The sequence below is a fragment of the Callorhinus ursinus genome, unplaced genomic scaffold (genome assembly GCF_003265705.2).
Source record: "Callorhinus ursinus isolate GAN/ISIS: 27379988/994484 unplaced genomic scaffold, GSC_fseal_2.0 scaffold7, whole genome shotgun sequence".
NCBI lineage: Eukaryota > Metazoa > Chordata > Mammalia > Carnivora > Otariidae > Callorhinus > Callorhinus ursinus.
The window spans coordinates 70369900-70391566 of NW_027397069.1; the positions used below are offsets into that span (position 1 = coordinate 70369900).

General features: G+C 36.6%; 1 protein-coding gene across 2 annotated transcripts in view; it reads left to right on the forward strand.

The window, feature by feature from the left end:
* Nucleotides 1-21667, forward strand: part of LOC112826479 (phospholipid-transporting ATPase IB-like) — a 201985-nt gene that overhangs the window by 85200 nt on the left and 95118 nt on the right. For both annotated transcript variants that reach the window (XM_025874613.2, XM_073894758.1), the window contains 3 exons: nt 5874-5938; nt 11606-11778; nt 18361-18544. In XM_025874613.2, coding sequence (XP_025730398.1) covers nt 5874-5938; nt 11606-11778; nt 18361-18544 — 422 coding nt within the window. The remainder of the gene's footprint in view (nt 1-5873; nt 5939-11605; nt 11779-18360; nt 18545-21667) is intronic.

The window sequence follows — 21667 nt, forward strand, 5'->3', positions numbered from 1 at the left end:
GCGAAGAATGAAGGGGGGGAAATCGGAGGGCGAGATGAACCATGAGAGACTATGGACTCTGAGAAACAAACTGAGGGTTCGAGAGGGGAGTGGGGGTGGGAGGATGGGTTAGCCTGGTGATGGGTATTAAAGAGGGAACGTTCCGCATGGAGCACTGGGTGTTACATGCAAACAATGAATCACGGAACACTACATCAAAAACTAATGATGTAATGTATGGTGATTAACATAACATAATTAAAAATATATATATAAAGAGTCTCTCATGGGGGGAAAACTGAATGGGAAGTCATCAGAGAGGGAGAAAAACAATTGTTTTTTTTCAATGTCTTTTTTTTTTTTTGCCTTTTTTCCCCTTTTACTGTATGATTGTATCTTAGAGTTGAGATGTGCAGAATAGGAGTTGAAAAGTCAATTGTTAGCTGTGAATATTCATGTTTTGATGGTGAGAAGGAATTGAAATTATTATGTTTTTCATAATCATCATGGTAGTCAGCTCCAGTTAGATTAACATATATGATAAAACAAGTCTGTATGCGCCAGACACCACCTTTAAATGTTGTCTCCACTCATTTGTTTATTCTACATTCATTCATTTAGTGAATATTGATCACTTGCTAGGTACCAGGAAAATCTAGGAGCTGGGAATGAAAACCTGAGTAATAGTCTCTATCCTTATGAAACTTATATCCAAGTAGAAAAGATAAAATTAATAAGCAGATCACTGTGTTTTGTAATATTGCAATCAGTGCTAAGAATAAAAACACAGCAAGGCATAGCAAGAGGTAGACAAGCTAATCACATAGAACACCTCTAAAGAAGGTGACTTTTGAAACAGAGACCCAAATGGAAAGAGGGAGCAAGCATTGAAAGGATCTCTGGGATGAGTGTTCCAGGCAAAGATTATAGTGAGCACATTGGCCCTGGTGTGGGGATGTGCATATTCGAGGAACAAAAGAAAGGCCGGAGTGGTTGGAATATGGGGAGGAAAGCAAAGAAGATAGGAAATGAAAGCTTGTCAGGCCACAATAAGAAATGTGTATGGTTTTAAGCAAGAGAGTAATATGATCTAGTTTATATTTTAAAAACAATCTCTTGGTTCTTGTATGGAGACTAGGCTGAATGGAAGTCAGGAGATCAGGTAGGAAGCCTTCATAAAAGTCTAGACAAGAGATGCTGGTGACTTGTACGAGGATGTGATGGGGCGTGTGAGAGAAGGACTAAATTTGGGGTCCATTTGGTAGGTTGATCTGTCAACCCTCACTGATGAGGGTGTAGTGAGTGCAGATGAGTCTTTCAGAATTTTGCTGTGAAGGGGAGCAGAGAAATAGGGTGTAGCTGGAAGAAAACAGTCAGTGAAGGGTTGGCTATTTTTGAAGGATCTGCTTAACCTCTCTAAACATCAATTTTCTTGTCTGTTAAATGGGGATAATAATAGTTTTAGCCTCATATCACTGTTGTGAGGACACCTTGAGGTAATCCCTGTAAAGAGCTTAGCTTGGTGTGAAGCACTTACAAGTCCTTCATGAATGCTAGATGTTAACATAATTATTAAGGACTCACCAAAGGAGTCCAACCATGATGTAGTCACTCATTTATCCCCCTGGCAAATTTTGAGAGCATACCATGCTCCTTTTGCCAGCTCTCCCCTATTTCAGCTTTAGTGTGACTTGCTATGCTTCTTGGTAATCATGAACTCAGCAACCACTGTAACTTGGTGTATATCCTGTGAAGGGGCTCAGTGGACAGAGCACCACAGAGGAGGATGATTGCTCTCTCATCACCTTCCGAAATTGCTCCCAATCCCTTTTTCCAGACCCACAAGCGGAGGATTGTTTTTCCTGAGCCTCTGGCTGTCTCCTCAGCTGGGGACTGAAACCCAACCTAGATGAGACACAGCCATTGTTGTTGGTAGGGGAATTTTTATCCTTATTGAATGAGACCTATTTTTGTTAGTAGAAGTCTCTAATTCACTTGAAGGATTCTTTGCTGAGAATAACTGGATTCTTAGATAACTGCTATATCTAATTGCACTCATTAAAAAAAATTGTTTAGTAACTGTGGTGGACTTGAAGGAAGAAAGGAAACAATCTCTCCAGTTTCTTAAAGCAGGGCTTGCAAACATCTGGGAGAACCAGGCAGGACAAGAGTGAAGGGCAATGTCCACAAGGGGATGCTGGTCCCCGAAGGGGCAGCCAGTACATCCTTGCCTTTTGGAAATGTCTGCAATTGGCACAGGGTTTTTTTTTTTTTTAATTTTTAAAAAAATTTTAGGGGGTAGAGGGGCAGAGAGAGAGAGGGAGAGAGAGAATCCTAAACAGGCTCCACACTGGGCATGGGGCCTGAGGTGGGGCTCAATCTCACAACCCTGAGATCATGATCTGAATGGAAATTGAAAGATGGACACTTGACTGATTGAGTCCCAGGCGACCTAGGTTTTTAGTTTTTAAGAGATAATCAGGAATTCTGTCTCTGATATGAAATATCCTGATGCACAGATGTTGACTTAAATGTATAAAACTTTGTAAGGGCAAAGCAAAACATGTCTGTTGGCTGAAAGCAGCCCACAGTCCCCTGACCGCTTTTGAATACTGGGTCCCAGCTTAAATTTTATTATCACCCCTTAGAGGCTACGCCTGCAGAGACCAGCTAAAAGATGGAGTCCATGAACTTAGTATAAACTGAAGACCGTGCTGACATAATTTGTTTTCTTAGAAGTTCTCTGAGCTCTAGCTTTTTCCAAGAAAAACAATAGCCTTTGGTTAGACAGCTCTCATGTTACTTTCATGGTTCAAATGTCTGGGGGATGGATTCAAAAATAAAAAGATTGAGCTGTGTCTGAGAGCTGACATCTTTATATCTTTGGAAGACAATGTAGAGCACAGTAGTTGAAAATCAGACCGTAGAGTTACCAAGGACCCTGTTGTGAGCCTGAATCTCCTGCCTCTATATTTATGAGCTTGTGCTTTTGTGGGCTTTTCTAACCCTCAATTTTCTCACTAATGAAATGGAGATAACCATGATAACTCTGGTGGTTGTGATGATTAAGTGAGATATGTATGTGAAGTTCTCTCTAAAGTACTGGACACAGTAAGGGCTTTGAAAAGTTGGCTGCTGCCTTTATGAATGTGGTGACAGTTATTATCATCAGCTCTCCTGGAGCTCAAGTTGGCTAATGTTTTTGTGGTTAAAAGACTAAACATAGTCTTGATTCTGAATACAAAATTTGACTAAGGATTTGGCAGGAGGGTGACTTTTAGCAATCAGTATGTCAAGACTGGTTTTTGACAATGGTCACTAGTGACTATATAAGGACCACTGTCACATTTTTGCCTATTTTCTAAGACTACTAGTTCTATTAACTTCTGAAACTTTCTGACAACATGATTCAACATGATCTGCTGCTTCTTGACCTCAGCAGCATTTATACTATTATATTTCACTTACCAAATGCTGGGTTTTTTTTTTTTTCTTTTTTGCATTAGCTTTGATTCCTTAGGTTTTAGAGGCTTATCATATATCTGTTGTAAATCTTCATTTGCACCCAACATAATGCTGGGTACGAGCAAGCACTCAGTGCTTGCATAGTGACTGGATTTTCATCATAATATATGGAGACCTTTGGCTTTGTCTATAGAGAGCCAGCAGCAGCAACAACAGCTTCAGGAGAAAGGAAGTTTCCTCGTGGGGGCAGCTCGAGAACCCACAGTGGGCTGGCTTGTCTGTGTCCAGCACAAATATGAACTCTCCAACCTGGGGGTTGGTAGAGAAACTGCCAACCTTAGACAGTTAACTTTGTCAGTAACTTACCACAAAATGAAGGTGGACACATGAACATTGCAATAAAACATATCAGGAAATCTTTAGAATTCTTTGAAAAGTTTAGAATCTCTGGTTTTGAAAAACCACTGCAATAGGGCAAAAAAAATCCACAGGCTTTGAAATAGAAATTAAATTTAAAGACCAGTACATTCTGGGGGCAGGGGACACTGTTTAAATAGGAAGCATCAGATGAACCAATAATTGATGAAGAAGACCATTTAAAAAGTGATTATCTCCTGTAATTGGATAGACTGCGTTAGAATACATAAATAGGTATTTTGAATTATATAAAAATCATGAAGCTACTTTTGCTTTTCTGTATGATGTCCACAAGTTTCAGGAAATTTCAAAGGAAATATTAAAATGATAGTGTATAAATTTACATTTAAATTAAATTCCAATTTACATGAAACTGATTTATATGAACAGTTAGTTTTAGAAAATTTGTTCCATAGGAATCATCAGTTACAAATGTACAAAAATTTAATTTTCAAAATAATATATCAGAAATTCATCACAATATCCTCACAGCCTATAAAAAAATCTTAAAAGCTCTAGTAATAGTTACATCAGAAAGATGATGCTCAAAATTAAAAATGGTCAAAAATTACTGACAATCTTACATTTTCCAAGAGTGACAAACATTGCTTTCAATTACATATATTGTTTGAAAATAAAGTTGCTAAAAGTATAAGTTTTGATGATCGAATAAATGAATTTGCAGAAGTGTAAGAGAAAAATCTTATGATCCAACAAGATATCACATTAATAAAGTTTTATTTTTATCGCATTATATAAGATTATGGCACCAAAACTATATATTTTTTGCAATTTGTAAGTTTATGTTGTTTTTTGTCTATCACCATTACCCCTGTTACATTTTCTAAGTATAAAATATTTTTAGAGAAAAACTTTCTATTTTAGAATCTATAATGGCATTCTGTCCTCCCCCCTCCCCCTGGTTTTTGAATAAGGGACCCCATACTTCCATTTTGCTGAGAGGATGGCTGGGGTGAGAGAGGAGAAGATGAACCAGCACTCTGGAGAGCAGGTCTCCTGGACTTGTGGACAGATGCCGAATTAAACACCCACGCACTATCTTCTTAGGACAACCATTAGTTCTCAGAGACAAAAACTGAACCTGTAAGAAGGAAGAAAAATACTATCCTAACTCACTCAACATTTGCAGGGCTCTCTTCTTACACTCAAATCACTACTTCCTATTATTTTCACAGTGGGGTTAATTCCTTTCATTTATCCAGCAGCCTTCCTATTGTGCCCCTTTGAGCCTATAGGAGGAAAAGAAAGTGACATTTTTGGACTGTTAGTAGATGTTTCCTCAGCTTCATAGAATTTAAAATGACTGCTTTTACAAAGACTCAAACTTTTTTGATAAGGGTTCATCTATCTCAGAGATAGTTTCATTCTTGTAGATACAGATGTGATTTTCTATTTGCGCCCTCATAGGCTAATCCCGTATTTACAAAAATATTCTCAGTCTAATTTCTAAAGTGAGAATGACTTAGTTTTCAAACTGGAAAATGCTCTCTGAGGTGTCTAACTGGATCATCACATTGAACGTTATTATGAGCATTGGGTGAGTTTATTTCCTTCAATCCTACCTAGGATTTTATGAGTACGGTAGACATAATGCTGTTGATATAGCAGCTTGATACAACAAAACTTGATACAGCAGTCTTCCTCAAGCCTTGGAATTGTTATAAAGCATAAATTGAATCTCATGTCATATAAAGATAATAAAAATAAAAATCCACAGACATTTAAAAGTACAGAGTTAGCCATTAGTTATATGCACCTTCCCAACCATTTCTATTTAGGTTGCCAATTAAGATTAAATGAAGCAATGTTTCAACTTTTTCAATCTACAACCTTTTGCTCAGTATTTGAGATGAGCTACTAGGCTTTGACCTAGTCATAAAGCAGAGACTATGATGAAGAAAATGTATAAATAGATGTCTTACTCTAAAAAATGAACTCATGGAAGGCATTGAGTCTTCAAATATGTGACATGTTTATTTCTCTCTTGATAGCATATTCCTGTAAACTGCTATCAGCTCACATGCCTCATATTCAATTGAATTCAAACTCATTTGAGGTAAGTGATTTTTAAAAATTTGATTTAATATGAGTGTAACCAATTTGTTACTTCAGTGTTCCCCCATACCTTAAAATCTACATAAGTTGCCTTGAACTCTCAAGTCCATTAGACATTACCTCTGGTCCCCATTTCTTGCCTCATTCTTAGGCTAGTCCTTTATCACCCCTGCTTCTGACATCATACCAAATCCAACACTCAAATCTTTGATTTTAAAAATGCAAAAAAAAAAAAAAAAGAAAATACGTGTAAATAGCAGTCTTTATCAAAAGTTTGAGTAGATAGGTGGCATTTACATTGAAGGAATGAAAGGATTTTGTAATCCAATATTGAACCTCCTTGCCCTTAAAAATTAAATGGTTACAGCCATTTATTTTCTGTTAAATATTTTTTACTGTGTAATTTTCTTATCATTTAAAAAATTTTAAATAGATTTCATCTATTCCTTTTCAGTCTTCTTTTTTAAAATGTAGATCTCAGTTTCTGACATACATCATAATTATTCTCCATGAAAAACTTTAAAAATATTTCTTATGGGGCAGATCAGCTGGCATTGAATTTCCTCAGTTTTTGTCTGAGAAAAATCTTTATTTCTCTTTCACATTTGAAGGATAATTACACTGGATATAGAATTCTAGGTTGGTGTCTCTTGTTCCTTCAACACTTTCTTCTCAACTGTATGGTTTCTGATGAGAAGCTTGCTGTTTTTTACTTTATTCTTCCCTTTAACTTCTTTCAACATCTCTTCTGCCTTTGATTTTGTGGTTTGAATATGATATGCATAGGTGTAAATTTTTTGGTATTTATCCTGCTTGGTGTTTTCTAAGTTTCCTGGGTCTGTAGTTATGTGTTTGCTATTAGTTTGGGAACATTCTTAGTCATTTGTACTTAAAATTTTCCTTCTGTTCTCTTTCTCTTCTCCTTCTGATATTCCAATTAGCTGTATGTTAGACCTTTTAAATTGTCCCACAGTTCTTGAATATTCCATTCTGGGATTTTTTTTTTCTAATTCTTTTTTTTCCCTTTATATTTCAGTTTGGGAAATTTCTGTTGATATATCTTTAAGCTCATTAATTTTTAGACTTTGTGCAGTCTATTGTTGGGCCCAATAAGGGCACTCTTCATTTCTGTTAAGTGTTTTTTTCTTTTTTATTTCTAGCATTTCATTTTTATTCTTTCTTAAGTGTTTCTCTCTGCTTATCTTCCCCATTTGTTCTTTTATGTTGTCTATTTTTCCATTAGAGTCCTTAACATGTTAATCATAGCTTATTTTAAATTCACTGTCTGATACTTCAAAAATGTGTGTTATCTTTGAATCTGGTTCAGATGCTTGCTTTAGCTCTTCAGACAGTGCTTTTTCTTGCCTTTTAGCAAGTCTTGTAATTTTTGTTGAGAGCTGAATGTGATGAATGTGGTAAGAGAAATTGTGGTAAAGGCCTTTAATGTGAAGTCTTATGGTAATCTGGCTGTATTTAATGTTTGCTGCAGCTATACACATGAGAAGCTCCAAATTCCTCTAGTGTCGTTGTTTAGTCCCCCTTGTTGTCTTTGGGTTTCCCTAAGAACTCCTCCTTAAATAGATCCGCACCTCACAGTTCTTTCATGTGTAATGCACTGTTACTATACTGGGACCCCATTGGTGTGTGGTAAGGTGTGTGGGAAGAGAAGTGATCTTATGATTAAATCTCAGTCTTTTAGTGAGCCTGTGCCCCTGTGTCTTTATAAGCGTTTCTTAGCATCTTTCTCCCCTTGGGTGAGACAGGGAGGTTAGAGGGGGCTAGAATTGGGTAAATACCCTTCCCTTTAGGTGGGATAAGACTCTGGTAAAGTTTTTAACTTTGGAGACTAGGCTTTCATTATGGAGAATGCTCTGAACATATATCAAAATGGTCGCTTTCCCCCTCCTCCTTCCTGAACCATGAGGGGAATTTTTCTTGGCTTTTCTCCATAAGAACCTGGTGAGGTTTCTAGAAGTAAATCCACAAAAATGTGAGTCTTTACCCATCAAGATTGCAACCCAGGGAGTGTCTCATTTTCGTGGTAACCCATACTCAGCCTACATCAGTTCCTCAAAATTACCAGTTAAGTGTTCCTACCAGTTTGTGACTCTAGTATTACCTTCTGCTCCAGTTAAACAGAGCTCAGCTGTGATTATCTGTATTCCCTTGTCTCTTCAGATTTCTGGTGGAAGTTTGTCATGTGATCTCACCTATCTCTGATAGGTCCAAAGAAGGTTGGTTTTCACTTTGTTCAGCTTTTTTCTATAAGGATGAGAGTGGTGAATCCAAGCTCTTTATGTGTCATTGTTGAAATTTCAGTGCCTTTGACTAACTTTTGACTTTTAAGTTTGTACAAGGGACAGTACTCAAGTTTTTGAGAGGAATAAATTTGCATAAGTAATTAGATGAATGAGTTAGAATTTTCCAGAAGCTAGTCTTGTTAGTGAAGCTTACTATGGAAAACTCTGTCACTTACATATTGTGATTTACCTAGTGATCCCGGTACATTGTTTCTCTAAGATTTTCTCTATGTTTTAAGTTCCTGTTAACTTTAGAGTCATGTCATTTTCAAAACTCATTATTCTTAAATAATCATTACTTAGTTACTGATAGACTTGTTTTACATATGAAGCATATAATGCAATTTTCCCATATAATGTGCTACAGGTTGTGCTGCAGGATTTTACATAATCAGTGTTGGCAAATGACTCAGGTACTCATGTTCTAGAGTGAACCATGTTGGAAGAATTACCTTTACCTTCTGTTAACATTGGCAACAGAAGGACTGGTAAAGAGAACCAATTTAGGAGTAGAAGAAAAAAATAAGACATTAAACTAATAGCTTTAGCTCCAAGCATTTACTTGTTTTAAGAAGCTGTAAAATTGAAAGCAATATATTAGCTAGAAAAGCACCAAGTTTTGTGTTCACTAACCAAATGAAATATGAGAAGAATTATTAAAGTGAGGAAAACTTCAATTTTGCCAGATTATTTTGGGGCAACAAAATAGTCACTTGAGATCATTGATGGGATATGCAGTCCACTGTGTAGAAAAAGCAGAAGTAGAAATGTTTAATATGATACATATATATCATATATATTATACACACACACACACACACACACACACACACACACATATGTAATACCTCATAGTTCCTACACAGCATGAACTCAAATTTAAAGTGTTTGAATTCCATCTGTTATTAGACCTCCAGGTTTATAAAGCCTTCACTAATTCAAGGATTATTAAAGTAACTTTATTTTTGGGAAAAACAGTTATTTCATTTGAGTAATGAGTATTGAGTAATGAAGACCTTCTGAGAAAAATAGGGAGGAGGATTTTTTCATTAAAGGTTTTGGTGCTTGATGCCTGTTATGCTTTAAAAATTTTCCCCAGTTGGCACATTTTCTTAAAATTTCATTTATTAATACGTTTAGGGGAGATCATAAAAAAAATCTCTGATTTCTGTAGATCATTGAATATAACTGAAAATTATAGTTAAATAAAATAAATAATAAGCTTTTAAATATGATTTAGTATTTTATGGCATTCATTTCACACAGTCATAGAAGTAAAACAGAGTTGGTAAGAATCAAGAAATATTTTGGCAAACTTATTATTTCACTAATGTTTCAATAGAAAATGGTAACTGATGTATTTTATTTTACTTGTATTTGATGAAGAAATTTTTTTTAGCATTAATCTATATAACTTAAAATTTTATTACATATTTTCCTTAAAATTCCTGAATTTTCCACTCTGCTACTGGCATGAGGAGTCATTTCTCTAAAATTTTGATCTTCCAACAGTTTATGTGAATTATGAAGGAAGGAAAATTTGGGTGAGGAAAATAAGCTAAGGGAGGTGATGCCCACACATCTTAAATTGAGTGATGAGTCTTTACAACTTCTTTATTTCTCCCTTAGGAGCCTGAGACTCAGTTTTGTAGAGTACACTCCATTATTTTGTTCCCACCTTTGACATTTTTCTCAAAAATTTTCTGAACTTTCTGATATGCTATTAACATCCATCCATATTTTCCAACTGATATGAATTCACTCTTCTGTACCTTTTAAAAAACAGCTTTATTGAGATATAATCCACATCACATAAAATTTATGTTTAATGTGTACAATTCAATCTGTTTTAGTATTTTCACTTATATATGCAACCGTCACCACAGTCAACTTTTAGAACACTTTCATCAACTCTAAAAGAATCTCCCTACTTTTTAAAAAATTTTTTATTGTTATGTTAATCACCATACATTACATCATTAGTTTTTGATGTAGTGTTCCATGATTCTTTTTTTTTAAGATTTTATTTTATTTATTTGAGAGAGAGAATGAGAGAGAGCACGAGAGGGAAGAGGGTCAGAGGGAGAAGCAGACTCCCCGCTGAGCAGGGAGCCTGATGTGGGACTTGATCCCGGGACTCCAGGATCATGACCTGAGCTGAAGGCAGTCGCTTAACCAACTGAGCCACCCAGGTGCCCTAGTGTTCCATGATTCATTGTTTGTGCATAACACCCTGTGCTCCACGCAGAACGTGTCCTCTTTAATACCCATCACCAGGCTAACCCCCACCCCCCTTCCCCTCTAGAAACCTCAGTTTGTTTTTCAGAGTCCATCATCTCTCATGGTTCGTCTCCCGCTCCGACTTACTCCCCTTCATTCTTCCCCTCCTGCTATCTTCTTTTTGTACAGATCTGTGATTCAGCAGTCTTGCACAATTCACAGCGCTCACCATAGCACATACCCTCCCCAGTGTCTATCACCCAGCCACCCCATCCTCCCACCCCCCACCACTCCAGCAACCCTCAGTTTGTTTCCTGAGGTTAAAAATTCCTCATATCAGCGAGGTCATATGATACATGTCTTTCTCTGATAAGAATCTCCCTACTCTTTAGTTAATCATCTCTCTCATCCTCCTTCCCCCACCCTGAACAACCACTAATCTATTTTCTGTCTCTATGGGTTTGTTTATTCTCAACTTTCATGTGAATTGAATCATAATAGCATACAGTTTTTTGTGACTGGCTTCTTTAGTTACCACATTTTCAAGGTTCCTTCATGTCGTAGCATGCATTAATACCTCATAACCTTTTTATAGCCAAAGAATATTCCATTATATGGATATACCATATTTTGTTTATCCATTCATTAGGTTGTTATAACTTTTAGGCAGTTGTGAATAGTGCTGCTATAAACATACAAGTTTTGTGTAGACATTTGTTTTCATTTGTCTTGGGTATATATATGTATGAGTGGAATTGCTGGGTCATGGGTAAACTCCATGTTTACCCATCTGTGGAACTGTCAGACTATTTCCAAGGTGGCTACACCATTTTACCTTCCCAACAGCAGTGTATGGGAATTTTGCATTTCTCTATATCCCAATCAACACTTATTATCTCACTTTTTGATTCCAGTCATGTTAATAGATATGAAGTATTATCTCATTGTGGTTTCAATTGGCATTTCACTGATGACAAATGATGTCAATCTTCTTTTCATGTTATTTACTTTTTAATTTCAGTGAGCTATTTGAAGGAAAGAATGAGGTAAAAATATGCCTCAGTCTACCATCTTGATTCAGAAAGTGTTTTCATTTATATTTAAAATGAGAAAAATAAAGTTATTCCCTCCCCCCACCTTTGTTTTAGGCAACACAACAAGCAGTTACTCAGAACTGTGAAGCTCTTGGAACCCGGATAGGTAAAGAAAATGACCTGGCCCTCATCATTGATGGTGAAACACTGAAGTATGCCCTCCATTCTGAAATTAAGAGGAGCTTCCTCAATTTGGCCCTCTCATGTAGAGCAGTATTATGCTGTAGGTAAGGATATATTCACTGTTCTTTTTCCCTCCCTGCTATCTTTAACACTGTTTATATAAAGAAAATGTGGACATGGAAATACAAGTTTTTGTAGAAGCAAAGTTACTTATTAGTAAAATATATGCTGAAATTGAAGAGAGATATCTGAATTTAATTTTAATTGTCAGGCTTAAGATGTTACTAGAAAGCAGATTATAATTTTTCAGTGATAAATTGTTTAGTGATGTATTGACCAGATGAAAGACGTCTTTAGTAAGAACAAAAGCCCTCTATTTATAGTGAGGGGCAAATCTGAAAAAAATCCACCGATGTCTAGAAGAAAATGAAATTATCAGTATTAGTGCAAGTTAAAACATCAATTTAAAAAGGCAAAACATGTACAAGAAAGATGGCTGGCACTAAGAAAATAATGAAACTAGGTACAGAATAGTTGTTTCTTGCTCCTGAATGAAAATATTAAATGGACCAATTATTAAAACATCTTGATGCTTTGAACTTCTAAGTATTAATATAGATTTGCTCCTCAATCGAGTTCCTTATATGCTTCAAATGTTTCCCTTAGATGTCCTCCTGCGTTCACATTCATTCAGCATCTGCTACAAAAATTCAGCACCTTCTGTTCTTCACTCCACCCTCACTTGTCATGACTGTAGTTTAGCCTTTAGAATTCTTTGTGATTTAGTCTTCCATCAGTTAGAACTGAAAAAAAAAATAATGGAAAACTGAATTCAAATCCAGCTTGGGCAAAAAGGGAATTTATTGGCTCGCATAACTGAAAATTCTATAGGTAAAGCTGACTTCAAGGGAAGCAAGAAAATTCATCAATAGTCAATTCACCAAATTTTTTGTTCCTTTTAACTATTTAGATTTAATTGCCCAGTTTTCATTTTGCATCATATCAATATTTTAAGGAATGCTCACTTTTTCTTACTCAAACTTCCTACTCATGCTGGAGGAAGCAATGAGAGGACCTACTGAAGAAACAGAGAAAAGGAGAGAACATTTTGCCACCAAGGATGGATATTCCAGCAGTTGGCTTGCAATGACCTATTAGTGGTTTGTCCTAAATCTGGCTTTACTTGTGGTTTGATGTAGAGTTCAAATGGTGTCTCCCTTTTGATTCACCTGGTGCAGGCTTTATCCCCAGGCCAGATACCCTTTTGGCAGCAAGTTGGGGGTTGACAGACCCAAGCTTCACAACCTCATATGATTGCATGCAGAAGAAGATTCACATATGCTTTTTCCCAGAAATCTCAGCAAATGAGACATCATGTTTGGCTCTGAAAGATACTTGCTTTCAGGAGCCCAAGAGGAAAACAAAGGGATTATATACATGCTGGTAACAGTGGAAAGAGCCGATATACCCCTAGGTCCAAAGGGATCGGAGGAGGGAAGTAGTCACTGTAGCTGCAAAGAGAGAACCCTGCAGAGGGGACTGCTTCTAGAGGAGCCTTGAGCTGTGGTTGATAGACATAGCCCCCTGGAGAAGACATGGCAGGGAGGAGCAGGGAAATGTCCAACTTGACCTCACTCTCCTCCCTGTCCAGCTTCTGCAGGGGTCACTCATTGGCCAACCATGACAGCAACTCTCAATGATCCAGGTTTAAGTGGTTCATTGCCTTAGTTTCTCCACTTAGTCACTTCATCCCTTTAAGTCATTAAAGGGACTGTTCATCCCATTAGATGAACAGTAAACATAAATGAATACAAAACTGAAGTCTGTTGACTGAGCTATATCCTGAACTGAGGAAAGCAATTTGGTATGGAACTGGCTGAAACTAACTTACAAAGGGAGTGGTGGTAGGGGAGGAGAGTAGAGTCTGTCTCTAACATTCTTCATGGCTTCAAAATTTTATGAATTTTATTTTTATTTCTTTTTTTTTAAGATTTTATTTATTTGAGAGAGAAAGAGAGAGAGAAAGGGCAAGCACAAGCTGGGGGATGGGCAGAGGGAGAGGGAGAAGCAGACTCCCTGCTGAGCAGGGAGTCTGAGCCCAGCCTCAGTCCCAGGATCCCATAGATTGTGATATCTCAATCTCAATCTCAACACATTTGGGTCTTTCCTATATCCCTTTCTCTTACTGATTTCTAAGTTAAAGCTATTTTCAAATAAAATACTAGGTTTATTTATTTTTTCCCCTTGGTACTTTGTCATTCTGTTGTCTTCTGGCTTCCTTGTTTCTGATGAGAAGTTTGCACTGTTGTTACCCTGTATGTGACGATTCATTTTCCTCTTCCTTCTTTCCAGATATTTTTGTTACTTGGTTTCAGTTGTTTGGCAATGCTGGCTCTATACATGGTTCTTATTATATTTGTTCTCCTTTGGATTCAGGGGATCCCTAAATTAATGTTTTGTTTTGTTTTTACTAGATTGGAAAATTTCAATCATTATTTTTTCAAGGTTTTTTTTTCTTTCTACTTTTGATTTCCTTTACTTTTGGGACTCCGATCATATACATGAGTGAATGATTGATGTTGACTTGTGGCACCGCCACTACATTTTTCTTTAATTTTCCCTCTTTTCTTTTTGAATTGCATATTTTCTATTGATGTGACTTCAAATTCACTGATTCCTTCCACTATCTCAGATCTGATGTTAAGTTCATGAAGTACATTTTTCATTTCATCCCTAGAATTTCTATTTTTTAATATAGTTTCCATTCTTCTGCTGGGATATGCTGTTTGTTGACTCATAATTGTTACAATTTTCTTTGATTCTTCGGACATATTTTATTTCAATTCTATGAACATATTTATAATGCTGCTTTGAAGTTTTTGTCTGCAGAGTTGAGTCTTCACCCAATTACTTGGACAAGTTTGTGCCTCAACAATTCAAACCCTAAGACTTCTACCTCTGCTGCCAGGGCTATATGTGGTTGGAGCAATGCTTTCAGAAGTCTAACAGGTTGCAGCCTCTCTAGGCTGTTCCCTGCATATTCTTAATTTAGTGGTCCATCCAGAATATGTAGAAAGTTTATTATCTCAATGCTCCCATGATTCTTTTGTTGCAAAAATCTCCTTGTTAAATTTCTATCTGATTTTTTGCCCTCCCTGAACTAAGAGAGCCACCCCAGTTGATAAAGATGTGGGTGATCATCATCTGCTCCAAACCATATCCACCATGTCCAGATAGTAAATCTGCAGATTCTTGCCCCACTCCCAGGTCAGGGGAATACAAACACCTCCAGGAAAGGAGGTCACAAACTTGCTGCACTTACCTGATACAGTAATATCTTTTCATGAATAAACATATCTCAAGTTCTTTTCCACCTTTGGTCATTTTTCTGGTGAGATGAAATACTTGCTTTTAATCATTTTTTCCAGTTCCACACTTGTTTTCTTATTGAAGGAAATTGTCCAGTGTCCTTATATGCCATTAACAGGTATAGAAAGTTTTCTTAAAAATTTAACCAACAATTTGCTTACTGAATGTCACTTAGAAATAAAAAAGTTTAGATAGTTGGAGAGTGTCATACAGTATTTGTTATAATTGCTTCATCAGTGGCACTCAGGTGAACATAATTAAAAGAGAAAAATTATTTTTTAAAAGTCAATTTATGAAGCTGTAGACTTATTTTCCCCATAATTCTTATCACTATATGCCATAATTTTTGTTTTACTTACTTGGTTTATTGTCTCTCTCCTCTCCACTGCAATGTAAACTTCATGAAGGCAGGGATATTTATATATTTTATTTTCTGCTCTATCTTCTCTATCAAGGATTGTGCCTAGCTCATAGTAGGGACATAAATATTTGTTGAATAAATAATAATTGCTGAATATGAGGTTACCTTTAAGTAGCTTACTCAGCAAATTGCAAGCACAAATATAGCAAAAACACTTGTTTATATATCTAAGAAAACATCTGTGCCGTACAATATGTTGAATCTATTTTACAATTTTTAAAAGGCTTTTATTTAAATTCTAGTTAGTTAACATATAGTGTAATACAGTTTCAGACGTACAATATAGTGATTCAACCCTCCCATACATCAGCCGGTGCTCATCACCTGTGCACTCCTTAATCTTCATCACCTATTTAACCCAAATTTTGAGTGGAAACCATTTTATTTTTTATTCCTCACACTGATTATATTGATAAAGAAGTCAATAGTATGTGCCCATGGAAAAACCATGACATTATTCCAGCCAATCTGTTTATTTATCTCTGTATATTTTTAATCCATGAAAATAGATGATAAAAGTACTGCAATTTTTGAATTACTCAAATGGGACTCGAGTATTTTATAGGTTGGAATCTATTATGTGTTCTTTATAAATTATTGTTGAATTTATTATTTGCTTCCATGTTATAGATTAAAAATCAAAATGAGAGTTGACATGTAAAATACTATTTTTGGAAAGTAAAGATGTCCATTTGGATGAGAAGAGTAGAAATGAACTGTTTAATGTCTGTTTTGAATTCCTAAAACTATTTTTTAGGGCTGTGTTTTCTTATCACTTTTGTGCTCTGAAACAGCATATTGACTTTTTTCCTATCCTGAATAGATTTCTCCCCTTTCAATTTTTGTGACTAGATGGCTAGGGACTTCTATGTTGTTTCAGTCAATAGAATGACAAGATGAATTTGGCCAGACATGAGTGTAAATACCATCAATTGGGTATAACCCTAAAATTTCAGGATTAGGGAAATTTGGCTTAATGCCCATACATGGACACATGACCTAAAGTGTTTTATTAATTGGAGCTCAATTAACAGATGGTTATTAAAGGACTAATATTATTTTAGGATTTATTTTCATATATGGTTGGGGAGGACCCAAAATCAGAATAGTGATGATCCACTTCTATTCTTAACTGGTCAGAACTGACTTGGAGCTTTGGTGAAAGGCCTAGAACCACATTACCAAAGGACTGAAGGACTCAGTGATGTTTAGCAAGGGGAGAAGAAGGTTTAGTGGGTCCCTGACAGTTCTTTTCTTATATTTTGGAGAGCTTGGTCGGCCCAGAGGATAGAATTAGGATTTGAAAGTTTAAAGAGTGAAATTTGGGATTAATATGAGGTAGTTTTTCTTTTTTCCACAAATATCGCAGTCTGAATATAAAAGTAGTTGCCAGACTAAATGGTGAAATTATTATCATTGTCGGCATTCCAGCAAAACAACCAGCATCTCTTGATGGAAACGAAACATACAAATGGTTTCTGGAACATCCTCTACTTCAGTAACTTTTCATACTGTGACGACAAAGTAATGTTAACTCATTATATTTTCTTCATTATGAAGCAAAAGTTTTTCCATCTGTGCTTCTGTCTTAAAATTTGGAGTGTGAGCTAGTCAAGGAAGCCTATCTCCTCAGTTTTTAATAATCTCACCTAAAATTTGAAAGGTTTAAATTTAAATTAGTTTGTAGGAGCTGTTTTGTGGGAAGGGGGATGATCATTCAATTACTAGAAAACAAAACCTTTTTGTGTCTCTTATTTTTTGGATAGAGGTGTGTATCCAATTCATTTAGTGGATGAATACATAAGTGATGAATAAGAGATAAAAATTTTTTCTTCTCTTTCCTTGATATATCTGTAAGTATTTTGTGTAGACAGGGTCTGTTAGCCTGAAATATTTTAGGAATACTAAATTTGCTTTTGTAAGCTCATCTGAGGGGGGGAAAAGGATCAACAGTATTCTCATTTATTGGACACATACAATGGAAAGAAACAAACATCTGTTATGTTAGGTTACTTTGCTTTTGTTTGTTGTTATCACAGACTCGCCTGACTGACACCTTCATGTTTTTACATCTCCTTGTATTTTTCAAGTTCACTTGAAGGTACTTTGATTTTCATAGGCTAGTCTACAGGCTATCCTTTGGGTAAATGCCTTCATATAGTTTCAGAAATCTTCACTTCTTGCTCTCGTTTAGGTAGATGATATAAATTAATAGAGCAGGCCAGTGTTAGGTAACAGGGAGTGATGGGGAGAAAGGCAAACTGAAGAGTTTATCTCCATGTAAACTGGGCAACTGCTATTGTGTATTTCTTTTGGATGTTAAAGAAGTTACTGTGTGGTTTCTTTGCTTTTCTTTTTATTTTGGGTAAGGGTGGGAGGGAACTTTTTAGGAAAAATGGAGTGTAGTTGACACACAATGTTACATTAGTTTCAGGAGTAGGACACCGTGATTGGACATCTCTATATGTTATGCGATGCTCACCACGAGTGGAGCTCCTGTCTGTCACCAGACAACACTATTACAGTTCCACTGCCTGTATTCCCTGGGCTGTGCCTTTTATCCCTACGACTTACTCATTGCATAACTGAAAGCCTGTACCTCCAGGTCCTCCTCACCCATTTTGCGCATCCCTCCATTCCCTCCCCCTCCGGCAGCCATCAGTTTGTTCTTTGCATTTGTAATTCTGATTCTGCTTTTTGTTTGTTCATTTGTTTTTTTCGATTGGTGGGTGGAACATATTTATATATGTAAAAAGCTTAATTAATGGCTTGGGAAATGTACCCGTAACTGATATTTAAAGGTGGTTACGTGTAGATCATTGTTGACTCCTTGTTAAAGACTTTGTGAACAAAAACAAAACAGTAAAAAAATGGTGGTTTCTGTCTTCTTTTTCAGGTTATCTCCCCTCCAGAAGGCAGAAATAGTGAACTTGGTTAAGAAGCATGTAGGGGCCATCACTCTTGCCATTGGGGATGGTGCTAATGATGTTGGGATGATCCAGATGGCCCACGTGGGTGTGGGAATCAGTGGGAATGAGGGCGTGCTGGCCACCAACAACTCAGATTATTCCATTGCACAGGTCAGTAGTGTGGGCATGAGATTATTGGAATATCTTGAGTCTATCCCCGAGGCCTACCCCGCTCTTTAAGCTGCTTTTCATATGAAACTACCAACACATTTGGGGTTTTCTTTCGTTTTGTCCTTATGCACTTTGCAGCAAAAAAAGTTTTCCTTGAGCAGTTATGGAGTTGGTCATACTGATGCCACCAAGAATCTATAGCTCTGTTAATACAATCTCTAAATCCCCAGTCTCTTTAGTCTGTAATGTGTGCTTTTCTTTGTGGTGTCTCTCAATGGAGATTTCTTAAAGACTTATAATCTCCCCATTTCTGCTTTTTAAAAAGTAGGCATTGCCTCTTGGCAGGCATTTAAAAAAAATAGACTGTATTTTAGAGCAATTATAGCTTCACAACAAAATTGAGCAGAAAATATAGAGTTGCCATATATTCCCCGCCTTCCTCCACAAACTCCCCCATCATCAACATCCCCCACCAGAGCAGTATATTTGTTATAACTGATGAACCTACATTGACACATCATTATCATCACCCAAAGTCCACAGTTTACATTAGGGCTCACTCTTAGTGTTGTATATTCTATGGGTTTGGAGAAATGTATATTGACAAGTATCTACCATCACAGTATCATACACAGTAGTTTTACTGCCTTAAAAATCCTCTGCACTCTGCCTATTCATCATTCTCTCCATGCATGAACCCTTGGCAACCACTGATTTTTGTACTATCTCCATGGTTTTGTCTTTTCCAGAATGTCATATTCATACAGTATGGCTTCTTTCACTTAGTAATATGCATTGGAGTGTCCTCCACGTCTTTTATGGCTTGATAGCTCATTTCTATTTAGTGATGAGTAATATTCCACTTTCTGGACGTACTTTATCCATTTGTCTACTGAAAAATATCTTGATTATTTCCAAGTTTGGGCAATTATTAATAAAGCTGTTATAAATATCCATATGCAGGTTTTTTTGTGTGGACATGAGTTTTCAACTTTGGATTTATACCACAGAATGTAATTGCTAGATCATATAGTAAAAATATAAAAGTATGTCTAGTTTTGTAAGAAACTGCCAAACTGCCTTCCACAGTAGCTGTACCATTTATTGGAAGGCATTTAAGCAGTGTGTGTGGTCTGTGATTTACAGCCTTTGTATATTTATGTAATATCCTAGGCTGTTTAACAAGAATACCTCCTCCTTCTACATATTAATATTTTGACTTTTGAAGAATATTTTAATCAGTAATTTAAGATTAGCTTTTAATGGATCTAGTATTTTATCACAGTTGAGCAACTAAGAATAACACTTTTCAATTTTGCTGAATTCAGGAGCCACCTGTAATTCTTGAACATTCCTTAGGAATAATCCCATATGCTGAGTAGGCCTTCCCTGCTGGGGCTATTCTTATGGTGGCTGTCCCTGAGGGGCTAGATGATTTAGTACCCTGTCCACAGGTAAACAGATGCCTGAAACTGGAGTGGTAACAAAATGGATTCCTAGGATTTTACAGCATAGATGAAAAGCATATTACCCCAGTGTTTGAATCAGATCCATTCTGAGACCCTTCTTCTTACTTACAGGTTAAGTGTTCTGGTTTTATAGCAGGGAAAACTAAGGCTCCTCTGTGCTAGAGTATTTGTGTTGGCGGGGGGGGAGAGTGTCAGTAAACCATGATCAGAGCACCTGTGTCTGTAAATAAGCAAATGGCCACCAAATTCACCTAATTGTGTCCTAAACTGCTACATGCTATTAGGATACATACTTCCAGTGATCTCAGCAATTATATGTGACATAAGCCTTGAACTACTAAACACTGTAGACACACCAAGCTGGCCAGTATCAGGAGTCCTGGGGATCCAGAAAAACATTTCTGGCTTTTTTGTTTGATTTTTTAGATTCCACATTAGAAGTGAAATCAAATGGTAGTAATCTTTTTCTGTTGGACTTACTTTACTGAGCACAATATCTACTAGGTCCATTCATGTTGTCGCAAAAAGCAAGATTTCATTCTTTTTTATGGCTAATATTCCATTACACACACACACACACACACACACACACACACACACAATCTTCTTTATCCATTCACCTATTGATGGACACCGAGGTTGCTTCCATATCTTGGCTATTGTCAGTAATGCTTCAGTAAACATAAAGGTGCAATAATACCTTTTCAAGTTAGTGTTTTTGTTTTCTTTGGGTAAATACACAGTAGTGGAATTACAAGATTATTTGGTATTTTTAATATTTCAAGGAACCTGAATACTGTTTTCCTCAGTGGCTGTACCAGTTTGTATTCCCACCAAAGTGCATGAGGGTTCCTTTTTCCCCACAGCCTCACCAACACCTGGTATTTCTTGTCTTTTTGATTCTAGCCATTCTGACAGGTGTGAGGTGATATTTCATTTTGGTTTTGATTAGCATTTCCCTGCAAATTAGGTGATGTTTGGTGCAAATTAGGTGATTGGTGATGTTGAGAATATTTTCATGTGTTTGTTTGCCATCTGTGTATCTTCTTTGGAAAAATATCTATTCATGTCCTCTCCCCATTTTTTAAAGTTTTTATATGAATTCCAGTTAGTTAACATACAGTGTAATATTAGTCTCAGGAGTACAACATAGTGATTCAACACTTCCATAAAATACCCAATGTTCATCACAAGTGCACTCCCTAATCCCCATCACCTATTAAACCCACCTCCTCCAAACCTCTGCCTTTTTAAATTGGGTTATTTACAGTTTTGGGGTGCTCAGTTGAATAGCTTCATTATATATTTTTAATATTATCCCTTATCAAATATATAATTTTCTTTTTTTTTAAGATTTTATTTATTTGACAGAGAGAGACACAGTGAGAGAAGGAACACAAGCAGGGGGAGTGGGAGAGGGAGAAGCAGGCTCCCTGCTGAGCAGGGAGCCCGATGCGGAACTCAATCCCAGGACCCTGAGATCATGACGTGAGCTGAAGGCAGACGCCCATCGACTGAGCCACCCAGTTGCCCCATCAAATATATAATTTTCAAATGTCTTCTCCCACTCAGTTGGTTGCCTTTTCATTTTGTTGATGGTTTCCTTAGCTGTGTAAAAGATTTTTGTTTTGATGTAGTCCCCATAATTTATTTT